The 18078-nt window shown below is 48.8% G+C and overlaps 1 protein-coding gene across 5 annotated transcripts in view; it reads left to right on the top strand.

Annotated features, from left to right (window-relative positions):
• Positions 1–18078, top strand: part of ANK1 (ankyrin 1) — a 129380-nt gene that overhangs the window by 89555 nt on the left and 21747 nt on the right. For all 5 annotated transcript variants that reach the window (XM_077152579.1, XM_077152578.1, XM_077152581.1 and 2 more), the window contains exons 25-37: positions 1123–1220; positions 1324–1548; positions 2445–2599; positions 2889–3100; positions 4097–4301; positions 4675–4771; positions 5021–5249; positions 7364–7489; positions 7636–7755; positions 8722–8800; positions 9094–9168; positions 10709–10840; positions 11654–11800. In XM_077152579.1, the coding sequence (XP_077008694.1) occupies positions 1123–1220; positions 1324–1548; positions 2445–2599; positions 2889–3100; positions 4097–4301; positions 4675–4771; positions 5021–5249; positions 7364–7489; positions 7636–7755; positions 8722–8800; positions 9094–9168; positions 10709–10840; positions 11654–11800 (1900 nt within the window). The remainder of the gene's footprint in view (positions 1–1122; positions 1221–1323; positions 1549–2444; positions 2600–2888; positions 3101–4096; positions 4302–4674; positions 4772–5020; positions 5250–7363; positions 7490–7635; positions 7756–8721; positions 8801–9093; positions 9169–10708; positions 10841–11653; positions 11801–18078) is intronic.

The raw sequence follows: 18078 nt of genomic DNA, 5'->3' as shown, positions 1-18078 counted from the left end.
TCTTTCCTGGATGCTGCCAGGGACAACAATGAGAAACCAAGGGGGTAGACCTGTGTCCCTTTCTTCCTGGACCAAGCCATTCTCTTCAGCTCTGCTCAAGTCATAAGTCAGCAAGTCTTTGCTGAATTCTTGCTGTGCATCCTGTCTAGAGCTAGATACTCACCAAGACAGGGGAGACTGTAAGATGCAATACCTGCCACCTGGGAGCTTATGGTCTAACTGGGAAGAGTAGACTTATGTACATGTAACCAGATAGAACAGAGTGCAGGGTGGGAAATAACAAAGGGGGAAATGGTGTGATGAGTAACTTGTAAGGGTCCATAGGAAGGATTCGCAGAGGAGGTGACACATGAACGTACACAGGGTTGAACTCACTGAGAGGACCAAGGACTTCCTGGACCAGTGGGGGAGGCATGACTAGAGGCAGAGTTAAGGATACACCTGGAGCATTCTGGGGCCAGATTCAGACCTGTTGGGGTTCATGAGTCCTTGTGATGTCCAAGGCTCTGTGCAAAGCAGGCCTCTGTCCCTGAAGTTTCAGCTTTACTGTGAGGTAGGTAATGTCCCAGTTTTTACAGAGGAAGAAATGCAAAGCTGCATGAGGACAAGGGTCTTGTTTTCTTCACCTCGTGTATCTCCAAGATCTGTGGGATAAGTAGCTGGCCCAAAGCTAAATAAGGAGTAGGTGATGGTGCACAGATTCAAACCCAGAGAGAAAACCAGTCTGCCGAGAGCAGAGGTTTCCCATGGGGACACGGATGGAGAAGAGGGTGGACAGGTCAGCACATGGGTGCAGTGGGCGTAGGACCTAAAAGCCAGACTTAAGAGTGTCAACTGGCTCCATCTATTCCAAAGGTCTGTTCCAAGGTCTTGAGCCAAGGAGAGACAACAAAGGCAGGAAAAGGCCCGTGTTCCCTTTTAGATTCCAGGAATGCCTTGTCCTAGAAGGGTCCACGGATTCGTGTGTGAGGGCAGTTTCTCCATCAGGCCACTTGGTTTCCGGCCACGGTACTCCCGAAGCTCCCCGCCCCCCAGCCCTGGCACTATGTGCAGCTGGCCTGAGACCAGCGCCCGCAGCCCAGGAAGCTGGAAGGCCAGGCACTCCCTTCCTCTCCTCCTCAGGCGTCCAGGGAGTATGACGAGGACTCGCTCATCCCCAGCAGCCCAGCCACGGAGACCTCGGACAACATCAGCCCCGTGGCCAGCCCGGTGCACACAGGGTGAGCGTCCGCCGGGGTCGGGGGCACGCGGGATCCCAGGCCCCCACACTCCCTCCCAGAGAGGGGGTGTGGGAGGCCGAGACGACTCTATCTGCACCCCTAGGTTTCTGGTGAGCTTCATGGTGGACGCCCGGGGCGGCTCCATGAGAGGAAGCCGCCACAACGGCCTGCGGGTGGTGATCCCGCCACGGACCTGCGCGGCGCCCACACGCATCACCTGCCGCTTGGTCAAGCCCCAGAAACTGAGCACGCCGCCACCTCTGGCCGAGGAGGAGGGCCTGGCCAGCAGGGTCATCGCGCTGGGACCCACGGGGGCCCAGTTCTTGAGGTGAGGGGCTGCCCTGGCCGAGTGACCTCTGACCCGTGGCTGCCCGGCCGTCCGCTGGGCAGGACGGAGGGGAGTGAGCCCCAAGCCCTGAGCCCCACGTGCTCTTACTCCCCTCCTGTCCTGGACGGAGGCGTAAGAAGTCGCATTCCTGGTGGTCCAGCCTTGCTATGACACTGCAGGATGAAATACAGGAGAAGACAGGGCTGCTCTGGGGGCCCCCAAGGCATTTCATCACCCCAGCTCTAAAATAGTCTAACCAGACAGGGGGTAGCTCCTGCAGCACTGCCCCCAAGGGCCACGAGATTAAGGGTCTGTTGTAACCTTTACTAAGGCAAAGTCCTGCTTGTGGCTTCCCTACCCTATAGGCGCCCTGGGGTGTGATGCTCCCCACAGGTGCCTACCTCCCCTTATCATCCGTTTGTAAAACAGCCTCTTTTAAATACAACACACTCAGAGTCTTCCTCCAGAGTTTTCAAGATGAGGAAGCTGAGGCTCAGGAAGGTTAGGTTACTGGCTAAGGACGCCAGGGGGATCCTCAGTTCCAAGTCCAAGGTGGGGAGTATTGGCCTGAGCCTGGTGGGTGCCTGCAAGGCCCCGGGAGAGCACACGCTGTGACCCGAGGCTGCGCCTGCCCCTTCCTGTCACTCCAGGGGCCCGATGGTAAAGGGGAGGGGGGCTGGAGGCTCTCAGGAGCCCAAAGGAGGTATGTTCCCCTGTGGGGACCTTCCAGGAGGTGGGGCCTCCACTGTGGCGGCGGAACCCCTTCTCCCTGCCGGCAGGAGCCCAGCTGCCCTGCCCCGGCATCCCGCCTGCTCTTCCTGCCCCGTGCCCCCTATACCCTGAGTGCACGCAGGGCCATGCGCCTTCCCCACGGCTTCCTCTGTCCCCACCCCCAGCCCTGTGATTGTGGAGTTCCCCCACTTTGCCTCCCACGGCCGGGGGGACCGCGAGCTGGTGGTCCTCAGGAGTGAAAACGGCTCCGTGTGGAAGGAACACAAGAGCCGCTACGGAGAAAGCTACCTGGATCAGATCCTCAACGGGATGGACGAAGGTAACTGAGCCCTGAGGGTTCCCAAGCGGGCTGGCCCTCCTTCTGGAAGATGGAGTTTGGGGAACTCTGGGAGGCTTGAGGTAGCCGCAGCCGTGTGGGTCAAGCTTTGGGTTGCTAGGACGCCTGGGTGGACGCCCGGCCCTCGCCTGCCCCTGCACCTCCTGCAGGAGCCCCGGGCCCGGGGCTCGCTCTGTCCAGGCTGCTCGGCCTCCCTTCCCGCCCAGGTCCCAGGGAGGCAGCTATGCGGGCGCTCTGGGGCCAGCTGCAAGGCCTCGCCTTGTCATTGCAGAGCTGGGGAGCCTGGAGGAGCTGGAGAAGAAGCGTGTCTGCCGCATCATCACCACCGACTTCCCCTTGTACTTTGTGATCATGTCGCGGCTCTGCCAGGACTGCGACACCATCGGCCCCGAGGGGGGGTCTCTGAGGAGCAAGCTGGTCCCCCTGGTGCAGGCGACGTTCCCAGAAAACGCCGTCACCAAGAGAGTGAAGCTGGCTCTGCAGGTGCCATGCCCCTTCAGACCCCGCAGGGCCCCCCAGTGCCCCCCACCCCTGGGGCTCAGGGAGGGTGGATGGACATGGAGCCTTGGAGAGGCCGCCCCGGCTTCCCCACAGAATCCCACTTACACCTCTGCTGTCGTTGTTTGCATTCTACTGGTTTCTATGTGCACAACTCACTGGCATTAATTCCATTTACGACCTTGGGCTCCCCTCACCACCATACATTATCAAAACATTTTCCGTCACTCCAGATAGAAACTCTGTACCCTAAGCGATGCCTCCTTATTCCCCCAGCCCCAACCCCTGAGAACTCTAGGTCCATTTTCTGTCTCTCTAGATTCGCCAGGTCTAGATATTTCATATAAGTGTATCTTAAAATATGTGTTCTTCCGTGTCTGGCTTCTCTCACTTAGAATCATGTTTCAGCATTCATCCACGCTGTAGTGTATATGAGAACCTCATTCCTTTTTTGTGGCTCAGTAGTATTCCATTGGTGTTAAACAACATTCTGCCTATCTGTTCATCCGTTGAAGGGACATTTCTCACACTTTTTCCAATGCTCTAGAATTCTGTATTTAGAGATTCAATCTTTAGGCTCACAATAAACTTGAATGAGATGGGTGAAGCCAATGCTTCCCCGTCAACTTGCAGAAAGCCGCAGATAACACATTAAACCACATCACCAGTTACCCTCAGCCTGGGGGAATCCCATACTCCATCCTGGAGCAGACTGTAAAGCTGAGCAAAGATGTTGGCATCCCAGGCATGAGAAGCAGCAGGATAAAGGAGAGGAAGGGCTCTAGGAGGAGAGTGGGGCAGTGATGTCAGGCCTAGGCAGGCCCAGCAAGGAGTGCAACAGATACTTCTGGTCGGGGCTGGGATCAGTGGCAAGAACAAGTGGGAAGCCCCAAGAGGAGCCTTTACCCTGTGGATAGACAGAGTCCGCCTCCCTCTGCCTCCTGACCGATCAGCCCCTCTCCTGCCTTTGTCATTTCACAGGCCCAGCCTGTACCAGATGAGCTGGTCACCAAACTGCTGGGCAACCAGGCCACATTCAGCCCCATTGTCACGGTGGAGCCACGGCGCCGCAAGTTCCACCGCCCCATTGGGCTTCGGATCCCGCTCCCTCCTTCATGGACTGACAACCCACGGGACAGTGGGGAGGGAGACACCACGAGCCTACGGCTGCTCTGCAGCGTCATTGGTAAGACTTGCCCTCCTGCCTCTGTCCTGTCTTCTCTGTAGCAGCAGCATCTCCCTCCAACCGACATTAGGTTGGGGAGACAGGAGAAGACAAAGCTAGCAATCACCTCATTTTTTTTACTGGTGTCCTCTGGAGTAATGTGCTCTTCTTTAGAGGTGGAGGGGTGAGTAAAAGTCCCCGTCCCCGTGGAGGAGCCTCTACTGCAGGAGCAGGGCAGTGTGCAAGGACAGGCGTGCTCACAGCCAAAGACCACACGAGCCTTGTCCAGACATGCCCACCTATGCCCTGGCACATTCGGTCCTTAGCACTTTGGTTTGGCCCCATACTTATATTCTGAAGACTGTCCCCCAGCCCGTTTCTGTTCCTGTTGCAGGAGGAACAGATCAAGCCCAATGGGAAGATATAACAGGAACAACCAAGCTAGTGTATGCCAATGAGTGTGCCAACTTCACCACCAATGTCTCTGCCAGGTGAGATGCCAGCTCAGCCCAGCGGACCTGCCAGGCCCCCCACATGGGGTCTGTGCTGCCCTGCCCTGCCCTGTGGTCCCAGACTTGAGGTCCCTATGCTGCCCCTCTCCACATAGACAAAGCCCCCCTGAGCCTCCTGGAGCATTAGAGTAGCCACTGCCCAGCTCACAGGTAGCTGCAGTTGGAGCGGGAATGAAGCCTCCAGTGGGCATTTAGGAAGAGGCTTTACAACCTGCCCTCTCTTTTTAGGTTTTGGCTGTCAGACTGTCCCCGGACAGCTGAGGCTGTGAACTTCGCTACTCTGCTGTACAAGGAGCTTACTGCAGTTCCCTACATGGCCAAGTTTGTCATCTTTGCCAAGATGAATGACCCCCGGGAAGGGCGGCTGCGCTGCTACTGTATGACGGACGATAAAGTGGACAAGACCCTCGAGCAGCACGAGAACTTCGTCGAGGTAGCACGCAGCAGGGACATAGAGGTACGGCTCCTGGATCCTTTCCTACTGGGCACCCACAGGCCTTCCTCACTCCTCACATTGAAACACCATCTCTGGAGCTAGGACGGGACACTCATGGGCTGTTTTCTATGGTGCTATTGTGACCCAGTGGTCAGGATATTTTTCCTCTCTAGGAGAGGGTTCTTGCACTGTGTCTCCTTATTTCCCACTTGAGAAGCATTGTTAAGAAGCTTTTTCCAATGTTCATAGCTGCATTGTTCACAATAGCCAAAAAGTGGCAGCGACCAAAAGGCCCATCAGCAGATGAATAGATAAGCAAATATGGTATATACGTACAATAGATTATTTTGCAAACTTAAAAAGGAATGAAGTTCTGATATATGCTACCACTTGGAGAAGAAGGGACAGATATTAGATGATTCCACTTATATGATGTGGTGGAATATGCAAAATTATACAGACAGGAAGTTGGGGATGGAATAGGGAGTTATGCATAGTGGGTGCAGGTTTCTGTCTGGAGTGTTGAGGTTGTTCTGGTGGATGGCGGTGTTGGTAGCAAAAGTTGTGAATGTAATTAATCCCATGAATTGTGTGCTTCGGAGTGGTTGAGACAGGAAAGTTTAAATTGTCAATATGTTTCCACAACTGAAAAAAGAGAAAGGATGAAGAGGCATTGACAATTAAATGCAATATATGATCCTGGGCTGAATCTAATAATGGAAGAGAAAATGCCCAAAAGAGCATTCCTGGGGCATATGAAAAAAACACATTGGAATATATGGTAAGCTTTCTAGCAATGCTGAATTTCTTGAACTTGATAATGGTACTTAAGGGTTACACAAGTGACTGTCCTTATTCTTAGGAAATGTACATAACAGTATTGAGTGTTCAAGGAGCGTGATGCATACAGATTACTCTCAAATGTTTCAAAAATAGATAAATAGACAGCTGGATGGACGGATGGAAAAATAGATTGGTAGATAGATAGAATGATACAGCATATGGAACAAATATTAAAAATTAATGAATGTGAATATTTGGGTGAGGAATATGTTGGAGTTCCATGTGTAGGCTTTGTATTTTTTTGCAACCATCTATATGTTTGAAATTATTTCACAATTAAAAGTTTGAAAAAAGCTTTGACAAAGGGAATGAAATGACCATGTGTGTCCTATTATTCCCGAGCTCCTATGTGCTAAGCACCATCAAAAGTGCTGTACTTGTGTAATTTCATTTAATTTTCATAACTGGGTGCTTTTATCATCTCCAGTGTACAGATGAGGAAACTGAGGTTGACAGAGATTAAGTAACTTGTCCTAGGTCACACAACTAGTAAATGACGGAGAAAGAATTTGTCCAAATAGTCTGACTCAAGAATCCCTACTTCTGACTACTGGGCCAGGGTTTCGGCCGTGTCCCAATGGGGAAGCAGGAGGGAGGGCTGGACTAATGACGTGAGTCAGGGGGACAAGATTTGAACCCATCCCTGATCCCAGGGGGCCCACTCATATTAAGAGGTACGATACGCCAGCACCGAAACTCCGATCTGTGTGCAGAGCGATCTGGCAGAGGCTGCCCAGCTGAAAGCCCAGGGCTGGAGCCCTGGAGCCTTGGTTCTAATCCTGTTTGGGGCACTCACTAGTTGGGGCACATATTCTCTCTGGACTGCCATTGTCTTATCTGTCAAATGGGTTAATAATATCTTCTCAGTTGAAAGCATTATATAGACATTATGAACCATTATTATAGGTGAGGTTAAAATGTAACATGGTCCTTCTCGCACATCTAAAAAATTTTTGGACACATACAAAACAGAACCAGTGTTTTTCAGAAGCCATGTTCTGACATCGTAAAGCAGTTCTAGAGTACACTGACAGCAATTCTGATAAACTTCACAGATATATGAAGATTCTTGCGTATTATAAAATCTTTTGAACTAAGGAAGCGTGCCTCCTTCATCTTAGCCTTGGAAATGAAGCCTTTTTCAAAACAAACAGTGGGCTTTTTCAGGACCTACCAAATATGCCCTGTGCTGTAGAAAGAATTTATCTTGGGTAGGGAAAGGCTAAAGCTTGAAGGCAGGTAACCTGGGCATTTCTATCTGACAAGCTGTTCTTGCCTTCCCCGTCCTATAGGTTCTGGAAGGAATGCCCCTTTTTGCAGAACTCTCCGGGAACCTGGGGCCAGTCAAAAAAGCCACGCAGCAGCGGAGCTTCCGCTTCCAGTCATTTCGGGAGAACTGTCTGGCCATTCCTGTAAAGGTGCTGTCATCCCCTTGCTGACCTCTCATCGGGGTCTAGAGGATTTGGGAGGCAGCAACCTCTAAGCCAGCCAGTCTGGTGACCTGGAGAGGACAGCAGTCGAGCTTCAGATACCCTGAATCTTCCTTTTGTGCCCCTGAATTTAGGTGAAGGACAGCAGTCGAGAACCAGGAGGGTCCCTGTCATTTCTACGCAAGGCCATGAAGTATGAGGACACGCAGCACATTCTCTGCCACTTGAACATCACCATGCCCCCCTGCACCAAGGTGAGTGCAAGGCCCACCTGGTGAGGGCTCCCACCAGACAGGTGGCCCTAAGGAGGACCCAAAACAGACCCCAGGTGGAAGGCTTCCAAAGGGCCTCTTCCTACTAAAAAGCTGCATTTGAATTCCCCAAGTACAGAAAGACTGCCTGCTTTCCTCTGGACCTTTATCTGTGGCCTGCCGGGGAAAACCTGCCGGGTACTCTCTGCAAAGCTCAGTCTGGCTTTGATCGTATGTCAGGAAGAATAAAATGTCACTGTCAGACTGAGACGTGCATATTCACACATGGGCCTTTGAGCTCTCTAGGGTGTTAGGTTTAGACGCAACCCTTTGAGGGCATCTACACATCTGAGGCTTCTGAGGCTTAGAACTGTTCCTAAGTGCCAAGGTTACCCAACCATTTGGCAGCTTTTATCAAGCTTTTTGTTTTTGTTTACTTGCTTATCTTCCCCAGGGTGCTAGGCCCTCAAAGAAGGGAATCTGGTGTCCTCAGCCACTGCAAACCCTAGGTTTTCTGAGCTCAGCAAAGGATTGGGATTTTTAAGCAGGAAAGCATCCAAACAGAAAACTTAGTTTTAAATTCAAACTCAAGCTCTATCACTTATTAGTTGGGTGACCTTGGGCAAATTACTTAACCTCTCTGTGCCTCCGTTTCCTTGTTGATGAAGAGTACCATGGCACCCACCTCATAGGGCTGGGCTAGTGTTAGACAGGGCCTCACACCTGAGAAGTGCTATATAAGTTTGCCATTATTATTGTTGGTAATGAAATAGATGATCTTCATCCACCTTCCCACCTCTTTCCACACTTCTGCTCTTTTTGTTCTGCCTCCCAAGAAATGAAACTACTGTTTGCCAGCACTGGAGTCACCCTTCCCTGCCCCTACCACAGAAGGGCTCAAATCACCTTCCCAGGGAAGGGGGAATAGCCCAAAACCTGAAGCACCCTTTCTTTTCCCTTCTTCTGCAGGGAAGTGCCTCTGATGATAGGAGAAGGACCTTGACACCCCTGGCCCTGCGATACAGCATTCTCAGCGAATCCACACTGGGTATGAACCTCTTTGTGATGATGTGCTGTCACTCTATTTGCAACCCTTTGAGTAAGGTCATTTCCCCTCCCCCAGGCAAAAGCTCTGCCATTGATGCAATTCACTCAGCTGTCATGGGTACAGCAGGCAGAGCTTTTAACTGAGGTCTCCACCTGGCCCTTACAGTTTTAGCAATCAACCCAATACACACAGAGGCCACCATGTGACCAGCACCCATCAGCTGTCATTTACTCACACCTGTTGGTGCCATGTCCTGCCAAGGCCACTAAATGAAACCCAATGCTTCTCTCCAGGTTTTCTCAGTGGAACAGAACAAGCAGACATGAAAATGGCTATTATATCAGAGCACCTTGGCCTCAGCTGGGCAGGTGAGTCTGGTAATCTGGGGTGTAAAGGCACTTCATCTGTCTCATCTACCCCTACACCTCCTCCACTTAAATGAGTCACTAATGAAGTGTTTCTAACCCTCTTTTCACCTGTCCATTGTGGCTCTGATCTGTGATTGTCTTGGATAGGTCTGTTGGCCAAGCATCCCTAGGTGCCAATGGAAGGGGGGACGCTCCCTCTCTCCATGATTTCTGTGTGTTTTTTCCTGATTAGGAAGACATTGCAAGAGATCTTAAGGATTAGAGTTTATCTAGCTCACTTCGTTTTAAAGATGGGAAAACTGAGATTCAGCTAGATAGAGTAACTTGTTTGAGTAGCAAGTTAGTGACAGAGTCTAGAAAAATGGAATAAAAACACAAACAAAAGGTATGTCTCCTAACTGCCCACTGCTTCCTGTGTTCTATTATACTCAAAGACAGGCTTTTTGGAGGGAAAGGAGAGGGAAGCAAAGGACAAGTTTCAGATTTTTTCATTGATAACCTCTGAATGTAGCTGAGGTCTACCAGAAGTTCCAGCAACAAAATGGGTAGATCTTATTTGGAGTGGGACTGTAGGTAAAAGAAAATGAAAGCTTAAAATCTCATTTTGAATGTCACTTAGCCACAGACCCTATGTGTAACTACCCTCCTACCCTTTTATTTTTTCTTAATGTTTTATATGAATGGATTTCCTTCATTCAGTTACCCTGCAGAGTAGGTGAATTCAGAAACTTTAACAATAAATTGCTGAAAGGCAGTTTGACAGTCAGAAATTTCCGACTGCTTGTTCTTTAAGCCACATCTACTACAACTTCTTGATGTGTGAATGTATGAGAGGATGTGCATAAGGGTGGGTGTGCAAGTGTACGTGAAACACAGACATGTTTCTGATTCACACTGATGCTTTCTCTCCGGTCTTTGTCATCCCTGGAATTAGAATCTGATGCTGTTCTCCCTTCTAAAACACCCATGAGAAATAACAATAAAAATAATGGGTGGGAAAAAGTTAATGTTCTCTAATATTGCCTTGCATTTCCATGGTAATTTGTATTTTCATTTTTAATGTAAATAATGCCTTTCCCTGAAGAAACGTAAATCGGGAAACACAGGTTACCTAAATGCATTCCCGTTACAACTGCGTCTTGGCGGAAAGTCAGTGGCATCCTGGTGCAGTGTGAACAGCTCCGGGGTGGAAACCAGCAGGCTCAGCATCCACTCTTACCTCTGGTACTGACTTTTCCTGTGGCCTTGGCTAAGTTGCTAGCCTTACAGAAGCTCAGTCCCATTGTCTCATAGTTGATGCAATGAAGGGAAGAAAGGTTATTCATTCGTTCATTCAACTGCTATTTATTGAGCTCTCCTATCCCCCACCCAGTTTCTGGTTATATAAGTGATTGCATTTCAGTGGGTATTTCTTGGTCAGAAGAAATACCAGATCCAAAGGGAGCCCTGTACTGCTTCCCAGATGCCCTCGCCTCCCAACTCCCAGCGGGGGCAGAATCTAAGGCCCTGCTCATTTCTCCTCTTGGTTCCTCGCTTGCAGAGCTGGCCCGGGAGCTGCAGTTCAGCGTGGAAGACATCAACAGGATCCGCGTAGAAAACCCCAACTCCTTGTTGGAGCAGAGTGCAGCCTTGTTGAACCTCTGGGTCATCCGGGAAGGCCAAAATGCAAAGAGTCAGTACCTTTAGGTTGAGGAAGCCTTCTCTTTCCAAAGCGGGTGTCAGGACCTGTTTGTCTCCATAGTTCTTCCTTTCCACCCCATTTGTGATGTTGGCCTTTGGGAATCAATTCAATCTCTGCCAAGTTTCCAGAGACTCTTGGCCTCAAAGCTTCTCCCATCCTAGAAATAAGACAAGAATTGGATCAGGGCCTCTAGGTCACAGGCAATGTGTAGGGAGCTTGACTCTGGTCTTTGAAGTCTCCCCGTTGAGTTTGAGAATGAATACCATGCTCTGAGGGTAGAGGATGGGTGAGCCGTGCCCCAGCCAGAAGTGGTTCCCAGTCTCACAGGGTAGATCATCCTTTTCTCCAACCTGGCGGGGAGAGTTCTCTCTTTTTAGCTCCTCCCTAACCACTCCCCCTTACTCAAAAGTACCGACAGGACTTTTAACATTGACATTTGCATCTTGAATCAACTGTCAATGAGCAAGAATTTCAAAAGGACTAAATCAAAACGTTCTCACCCTCATTTTCTTGTAGCATTCCTCTTAGAATACAAAATAAAATAAAAGCTATCAGACTTATCATGCTTTTAAATTGGCCATTGTTAGCATTTGGAAAAGATCTGATAAGGTGAAAAACAAAGAAGTATATTCTCCAAAGAGGCTGTTTGTCTTGTTTCTGACCTTGTGCCTTTGAGAAAATGAATCCTCTTCCTCCTCACAACTTCCCTGGCCTCATTTTCAGAGCCCATGCCAAATTCCCTTGCTGCCATGGAATAATTAGAATCTACTCCTCAAGTGCCTGTTCTTCCTTCTCCCCTGGCAGTGGAGAATCTTTACACAGCTCTGAAGAACATCGATCGGAGCGAGATTGTGAACATGCTGGAAGGGTCCGGCAGGCAAAGCCGCAACCTGAAGCCCGACCGGAGGTCTGCAGCCCGGGACTACTCTTTGTCGCCCTCCCAGATGAATGGTGAGTGTCTCCTGGAATGGGGCAGGGGCTGGGCAGGGCCTGCTTCCAGGAACTGGCATTTCAAGTCCCTTCATCCCTTGAAACCACTTGTGCCTGGGACAGGAGGTCTGTCAGCACTGAACTCCCAGGTGAGAGCGGAGGTGGGCGGGAGCCCCCTGGGGAGGCCGTGTCCTCAGCAGAGCCTCAGGCTTCGGTAACCACGTGGAGAGCAGCTCCTGGGTCCTCAGCAGCGGTGACATGGCTGGGGTCCCCACAGGGCCTGGCGTAGTGGGAAAGAGCTGGAAGCTGGGAGGCAGCAGGCTAGACTCTTGCTCCTATGTGACTAGGACCTCTCTGCAGCTCTGGAGGAGGTGTGGGCCCCCCGTGGGCATCAGTGTGTCCATCTGTGACACGAGGAGTGGTGACCACATGGTCTCTCGGGCTTCAGCATCCCATGACTGAGAAAGAAGGGGCTTGGCGATTCTTGCCCCAGCTCTAAAGCAGATTAGCTGGTGGTGTTCACAAATCCTTTTGTGGACACTGCTGTGAGGAATAGGCATTCACTATCTTTTGAACCAGTCTCTTTCCCTGTTTTCTCACTCTGCCTCTTTCCCCTCACTCTTTGTGGTGTTGACTCAGCATGGCCCAAGGAGAGCAAGCAGGATGAGCCTTGCCTTTGCCCCCAGCACCCATTGCTGCTGCTTTCCTCGAAGCTGCAGTGCAAGTAGAGTCACGTGAAGGAGCTGGGGCCTGGGTGCTCTCCACTTTCTCTCCCAATTCCCGATCTCTAACCAGTAGGGATTAGGCCAAAAGAGACAGAGGGGAGGCCCCGCTTCCACATCAACCCACTGTGGTGGAAAAAGCAAAGGTCTGGGGGCCAGGAGGCCCTTCTTTCCTGCTGAACCCTGGAGTGACAGGATCGTCACCTCTTCTCTAAAATCAAGAAGTTGGATTAGACCCCTAAGATCTCTTACAGATCTTGAAAAAAAAAAAAAAGTATTTTAATTCTGGGCAATATCTTCTTTTGGTGCCTAAAACATCGCCTTGTGTGCATGGTGATGTTTATGCTTCCTGAGTTCCTAGTCTTCACAGACCTCCCAGGCCCCACACAGGTGCACTTACAGTGCAGGTACCTGGCGCCCAGGTGTACCTTGACCTGGCCCCAGTGGGCCTGATGGAGTGACAGTGGATGAGTTCCAGGCTGGGCCAGGCCGGGGGGCCCCCAGCCAGGTGGAGTCTGTGCATGCCAAGCCCCTCACACTTTTCTCTCTCCTGTGTCCTGTGTTTCCCGAAACATGCCATCTAGTGCCACCGGGTACAGGGCTCATCCTCTGCTGGTCACTTCCTGTCACCCTTCTCTTCTGCCTCTGACCTCATCCTGATGTCTAGTTGGCTCATTCTCTTGCACTGCCTGTCTCCACTGTCTCCACCTTGGCCAAGTGTACAAGAGCCGTCACCTTCCAACAGATGCATGTCATGAAGACCTTTCCCCCGCGCCCTGCACCCTGTCTCATGGCTGTCTGAGTGTGGGCGTGTATGACTGTACGGGCTTGTGCCTAGGGGGTGTCCTCAGAGTGGGAAGGTGCCAGGCTCTGCTTACTCTCCATACCCACCATGAAGGGCTCCAAGCCAGTGGTCCCCACCCAGGATTTCAGCCTCTTCCCTTGGGGCACCTGGCCTGAGCCTTGCAGGCGCCATCAAATAGGCCAGCTCCCTTTCAGTGAGGCACAAAGGGAGGGCGGCTGAGAAGCACTGCAAACAAGGGGAAACCCAAGTGGCATAACACTCTCCCTTCCTACATGATGACTGATCATTTGGCTGGGTTTTTAAATATCTCCAATGCTGTCTCATTTAAATCAAATCAACAAGTTTATATTGAGCCCCAATAATGTACCAACAGGACAATGTGGCATGAGGATCTCATGAGTCTAAATGAGGCAGGTACAGACACAGGCATTTATGAAAGCCTTCCCTTGGCCAAAAGACTCATGGCCCCATCAGGCTGAAGGCTTTAGTGCTTCAAAAGTTATAAATCCCTGCGACCTCCATAACTGCATGGGAAGTGCTCTGTTTCTGGGGACCTGTGCATTTGACAAATATTTTCCAAGCCCCTGCTGCATGCCAGGCACTGTTCTAGGCACAGGAAGTAAATCAGTTCTCAAACAGATCAAAAATGGTGTCTTCAGGGAGCTGACATCCTGTGAGGAAAGCTCACAGTAACCTCATGTGGAAGAGAATGCCTTGAGGTGCTAGCAGGTGTAAGGGGTGGGGACAAAACTAGACCTGAGTACAGGTAATCAGGAGCACTGGGCTTGGGACATTAAAGAGGGTGGTGGGACTGGATGGCATTTGAACAAAGACTTGGAACCGAGGGGGGCAGCTGTGTCAGTATCTTGGGAAAGTGCATCCCAGACACTGCTGGGGTGTTCCCAGAGGCAGAGCAGGAGAGGGACGAGAGAGGAGGTCAGAGGTGCTGCAGGAGGCCAGCTCTGATACACTGTTGTAAGGACACTGGAAAACCACTGGATGGCTTTGAGCAAAAGAATGACATGATCCTACTTAAATTTTCGAAGGCTTACTCTCCCTGCTTTGTTGAGTTTAGACTCACAAGTTGAATGTTTTCTGCATTTCCTGGCTTCTCTGCCCAGGAGCCTCGTCACCCCCTCTGGCCCCTACTCGAGCTTGGTATCCTGGCAGATACTCACAGCTACTGCCCAGAATGTTCCATTCTGCCTTCAGAGGCACCAGAATGGGCTTCTGTGTGTTTTTCCTGCCCTCTTCTCTGTCCCAGGAAGACCATATCTAGGTGTCCTTCTTGTATGGAAAGAAGGAAGCAGAGAGTGAAAGGTATAAGGGGTGGAGAGACTAGCAGCCTCCTGTTTCTCCCCATCCTCCTCTCCTGGCTGAGATCAAATGGTACCTCACCATGGTGTCCACTCAGAGCCAGCCATCGATCAGAACCATCACCCTGTCTCCGCTGTGTCTCATCTCATTTCCCTGAATGTCTGAGCCTCGTTAATGAAGCTTCAGGACTAAGGGTGGTGACTGGTTGCTCTGAACTCTCAAAAGTCTGAGAAAAGCAGGTGAAGTAAAAGTAAAAACCTTAAGTTAGTTTTCCTTCCCTTCTAGCTCCTCTCGCCATATAGACCTGGCCAGAGCTGAAGGAAGTTTAAGGCAAAGAGCCAGCTGACCGCTCCTGAGCGGGAGGGAACTGCCCTGGGCCCTTGAAATAGAGGCAAAGGACAAATTGTCAGTAAAGAAAAAAAAAAACAATATGTTCCTGAAAATAAAACAGATTTCTCATGGAAAATGAAAAAATGACATCTCATACACACATTTGTCAACTCCATATGGTTTGATAAATGAGTTGGAAACATATTAACATCTACTTGGAAATAAAATGTGTTTTATATATATCAACTCTTAAAGGATAAACTAGTGAAGCATGGCTCCTGTCTGAGGCTAGGTAATCTGCCCATCCTTTGTCTACCTTCCTACTGCAGTTAAACAGAAAAGGCTAGCCATCACATACGAGTTAGCAGAGAATCACAGTCATGACCTGAGATGAGGGAGAGAGCAGATCTCTGAGAGGTGGAGGACCCTCTTGAATGTTCTCTTCCCCGAAGCTGTATGTATGGTTGCCTTTTATCTGATTGCCCCAAAATGGAACCCTGAAGAGAGACCTCCATGCTCGTGACCCAGGTGTGGCCTTATGGAACTAACAGATGGTATGTTTCTGAACTTAATGGAGAGGACCCAGTAGAGCTTACTGTGTTGTGGTCCTCCCTAGGAGCTGTTCCTCACCAGGAGGGGCCTGGCTGAGCATCACTCTGACCTCATAGAGGTCCCACGGTGCCAGGGTTGTGAACACCTCCAGCTTCACCTGTGTGGGATCCTCTGGAAATTGAGAGGGAGCAGCCAGGCATGCACTCTAAATACTGTTACCAGGAAGAGGGCTCTAAGGAAAACCTAAGCAGGGAAGTCCTGGCAGAGGGCCTGTATGTTCTCTCTTCATGGACACATTTTCATTTGGGTAAAGCTCTATTAAAGTGAATACTAGGTACATTTTAAGGTGGAAAAGTCACAAAGGATACTCAAGAATGGGCCTCAGGTCTTCTATGATCAGCAAAGCCACCCACTCCCAGTCCTCCTCAAGTGTAACTGAGAATCTCAGGAGGGGCAGGATTTTCATCCAAGCCATGTCAAAGGGGCTGTTTAAGATGCATGCCCTTTATGACCAAGACAGAATAACAGGAAATGGATACACTCACCTGCTTGAAACAACCAAAAAGTGAATATTTGAAACAGCTGTTGTCAGGATATTGCTCTCAAGCAGCAAAATGCAATGATCCATGAGAGACAGGGAGGAAAGAAAGTGAGCCAAAAATTGCCCCAGCTTACTGCTGTGAATTTCCAAACCATCACCTAGGGAAGGGAAAACCAGATGGACATGCTGAGTTGAGGAGAAGTTGCTGAGGATCCAGAGAGACCAAAGCAGCTCATGTTCCCAGGGTCAGTGAGGAGAAGGCTGCACAAGAGAGAACTCGGAAGATCTGAAGGAGTCCCCTGCAAGTATATAGCCAAGTATTAATCAGTTCCCAACAGCCAGGCTGATCACTCACAGACACTGGGTAGGGTATGTAGACTGGAACAGCTCTCTATATAGTAAATAAATTGAATTTTCTTCCCACAAAGAGAAATCCAGCCCAGATGGATTCACTGGTAAATTCTACAGAACATTTAAGGATGAAATAGCTCATTTAGAAAAATTGAAAAGGAGATATTTCCCAACCCATTCTATCAGGCCAGCATTACGTGACATTGGAAACAAAGATATATATAAGGGGGAAAAAGGCACAAAAGCTACGGACCAATATTCTTCATGAGCATATATGCAAAAAACAAAACAAAACAAAACAGAAACCCTAAACTAAATGTAATCAAATAATATTCAATATATAATAAGGGTAATACATCTTAACCAAGTGAGGTTTATCCAAGGAATGTAAGCATGGTTTAACATTCTGAAAGCAATCCATATAATTCACCATATTAGCAAACAAAAAAGGAAAGCCATATGATCATCGCTGTAGATGCAGAAAAAGTACTTAACGAAATCCAACATCCATTTCTGATTAAAAAAAAACTCTCAGCAAAGTAGAAGTAGAAAAGAACTGAATCTGATAAAGGGCATTTACAAAAAGTCTGGAATTAAATGCCACAGCTAACACAGGAAGACTGAACTCTCTCCCTCCAAGCTCAGTAACAAGGCAAGGATGCTCTACTCTCACAGCTTCAATTCGTTAGCATTAGTGAACTCATTTGCATTAGAGGCTTTAGCCACTATAGGAAGTCAATGAAAAGAGAACAAAAGGCAGATTGGAAAGGAAAAAGTAAATTGTTTTTAATCACAAATGACATGATCCAATGGACTCTACAAAAAGTGACTAATAGGTGAGTTTAGCAAGGCTACAAGATACAATTTCAATATACAAAAATCTATTGAATTTCTGTATACTAGCAATGAACAATTTGAAATTTAAATAAAAAACACTATCATTTACAGTAGCATTGGAAAATTGAAATACTTACATATAAACCTGGCGAAAGATGTGGAAGATATGGACATGTCATTTAATTTGCCGAGAGAAATTAAAGACCTAAACAAAGGTAGGGATAATGGGTCAGAAGACTCATTATTGTTAAGATGTCAGTTCTCCCTGAAACTAGCTGTAGATTTGATGCAATCCCAATCAAAATCCCAGCAGGCTTTTTAATAGAAATCAACAAAATGAGTCTAAAATTTCATATGGAAAGAACACAGAATCACCAAAACAACTTTGAAAAGAAAGAAACAAAGTTGGAGGACTCACATTACCTGATTTCAAGATTTATTACAACGCTACAAAAATAAATACACTGTGTGGCATAAAAATAGATAAATCAGTGGAACAAAATGATGAGTCCAGAAATAGACCCACACATATATGGACAATTGATTTTCAACAGAGGGCAAAGGCAATTCAGGGGAGAAAGGACAGTCTTTTCAAATGGTGCTGGAACAATTGAATTCATACATCACGTCGTATACAAAAATTAACTCAAAATGGATCATAGATTAAATGTAAAACCTAAAACTATAAAACTTCTAGACAAAAACATAAGAGAAAACCTTGGAGACCTTGGTTAGGTAAGGCACAGATTTCTTAGATACAATACCAAAAACCAATCCATAAAGGAACAAAATGATAAATTGGACTTCATCAAATTAAAAGCTTCTGCTCTTCAAAATAAAAATT

The sequence above is a fragment of the Tamandua tetradactyla genome, chromosome 3 (assembly GCF_023851605.1).
Source record: "Tamandua tetradactyla isolate mTamTet1 chromosome 3, mTamTet1.pri, whole genome shotgun sequence".
NCBI lineage: Eukaryota > Metazoa > Chordata > Mammalia > Pilosa > Myrmecophagidae > Tamandua > Tamandua tetradactyla.
This window is presented reverse-complemented; position numbering and strand designations above follow the sequence as displayed.